This window comes from Arachis duranensis, chromosome 8 (assembly GCF_000817695.3).
Source record: "Arachis duranensis cultivar V14167 chromosome 8, aradu.V14167.gnm2.J7QH, whole genome shotgun sequence".
In the NCBI taxonomy this organism is placed as follows: Eukaryota; Viridiplantae; Streptophyta; class Magnoliopsida; order Fabales; family Fabaceae; genus Arachis; species Arachis duranensis.
Window position 1 is genome coordinate 33,076,711 of NC_029779.3, and position 1,236 is coordinate 33,077,946.

At 36.7% G+C, this 1,236-nt stretch overlaps 1 protein-coding gene across 1 annotated transcript in view; it reads left to right on the plus strand.

The window, feature by feature from the left end:
- The first annotated feature begins 222 nt into the window (after nt 1–222).
- Nucleotides 223–1,236, plus strand: part of LOC107462240 (basic leucine zipper 34) — a 3,311-nt gene continuing 2,297 nt past the window's right edge. Inside the window, exon 1 of the mRNA XM_016080814.3 lies at nt 223–1,106. Coding sequence (XP_015936300.1) covers nt 499–1,106 — 608 coding nt within the window. The 5' untranslated portion in view covers nt 223–498. The remainder of the gene's footprint in view (nt 1,107–1,236) is intronic.

Consider the following 1,236-nt stretch of genomic DNA (forward strand, 5'->3'; position numbering starts at 1 on the left):
AAATTAATAATATTTATTTATTAAAAACAATTTAGTCTGTTAAAATTGCTAAAAACTGTTAATCCCAAAAATTTTTTCATATATATATATATATATATAGTGACTAATTTTGAATATATAAATAATATTATTATATTTGTTAATTAAAAAAAAGGAATTGATTATATATGGTGTGTTTGTAGTTCTTGTGGCTTTATATCTTTCTGTGTAACATTCCCTGCAATGGGGGATATTATTATTCTAGTATAAATATTCAATTTTGGGTTTCCTCTTTTCTTTCTATCTCTCATCCTTGATCTCCCATTGACACATTTAAATGCAAATGTTGTTAGGGAGACTGCAACGACGTCAACCACATCATCAACAATAACAATAATAACAGCCACAACCGACCAACAACAAAAACAACTATCTCCTCCTCTTCTTCTTTAAAATAATTCTTGGATTTTTATATATTTTCAAAATATATCTCGCACATTCTTTCATCCACACTCATCAATGGCGCAATTGCCTCCCAAGATTCCAAATATGTCGCCAACTTGGCCGGACTTCCCTTCTCCTCAGAAAATGCCACCGCCATCTTTCAATGCAAGCCAATATCAGCTTCCTCAGAACCCGTCCTGGGTGGACGAGTTCCTAGACTTCTCCTCTGCCAGACGCGGCGCACATCGCAGGTCGGTGAGCGACTCGATCACCTTTCTGGAGGTGCCGTTGCTGGCAGGGGAGAATTGTGGCGGGGACGGTGCCGTCCCCCCAAGAGATAATGAGGAGAGTGAATTCGAAAAGTTCGACGATGAACAATTCATGTCGATGTTCACGGACGAGATTGCTAATGGTGGGGGTATTCCGATGCCGCCAACGATGTCGTCTTCAAACACTACAAGCGACGAGAAAGAAACGAGTTACCAGAATGAGGGGGTTAATGTGAAGAAGAATTCGAAGGATGAGGAAGAACAGGAAATGAAATTGAATTTGAAGAATGAAGCGGATGAGGTTGAAAGCCAATGTAAAGTGGAAGAAGAAAGTAATAATGCGCTGCCTTCAAACAACACCAACAATCTTGCTTCTTCCAATGACCGAATTACTGATCCCAAGAGAGTCAAAAGGTACATCAATATTCTCATTTTACACATTATATTCATTCATTTACTTTCATGCTGCTAGTCATAATTTTAATTTTTAATTTTTAATTTATTATTCATCTGCAAAATGTTTTTACTTAAATATGATAATAAA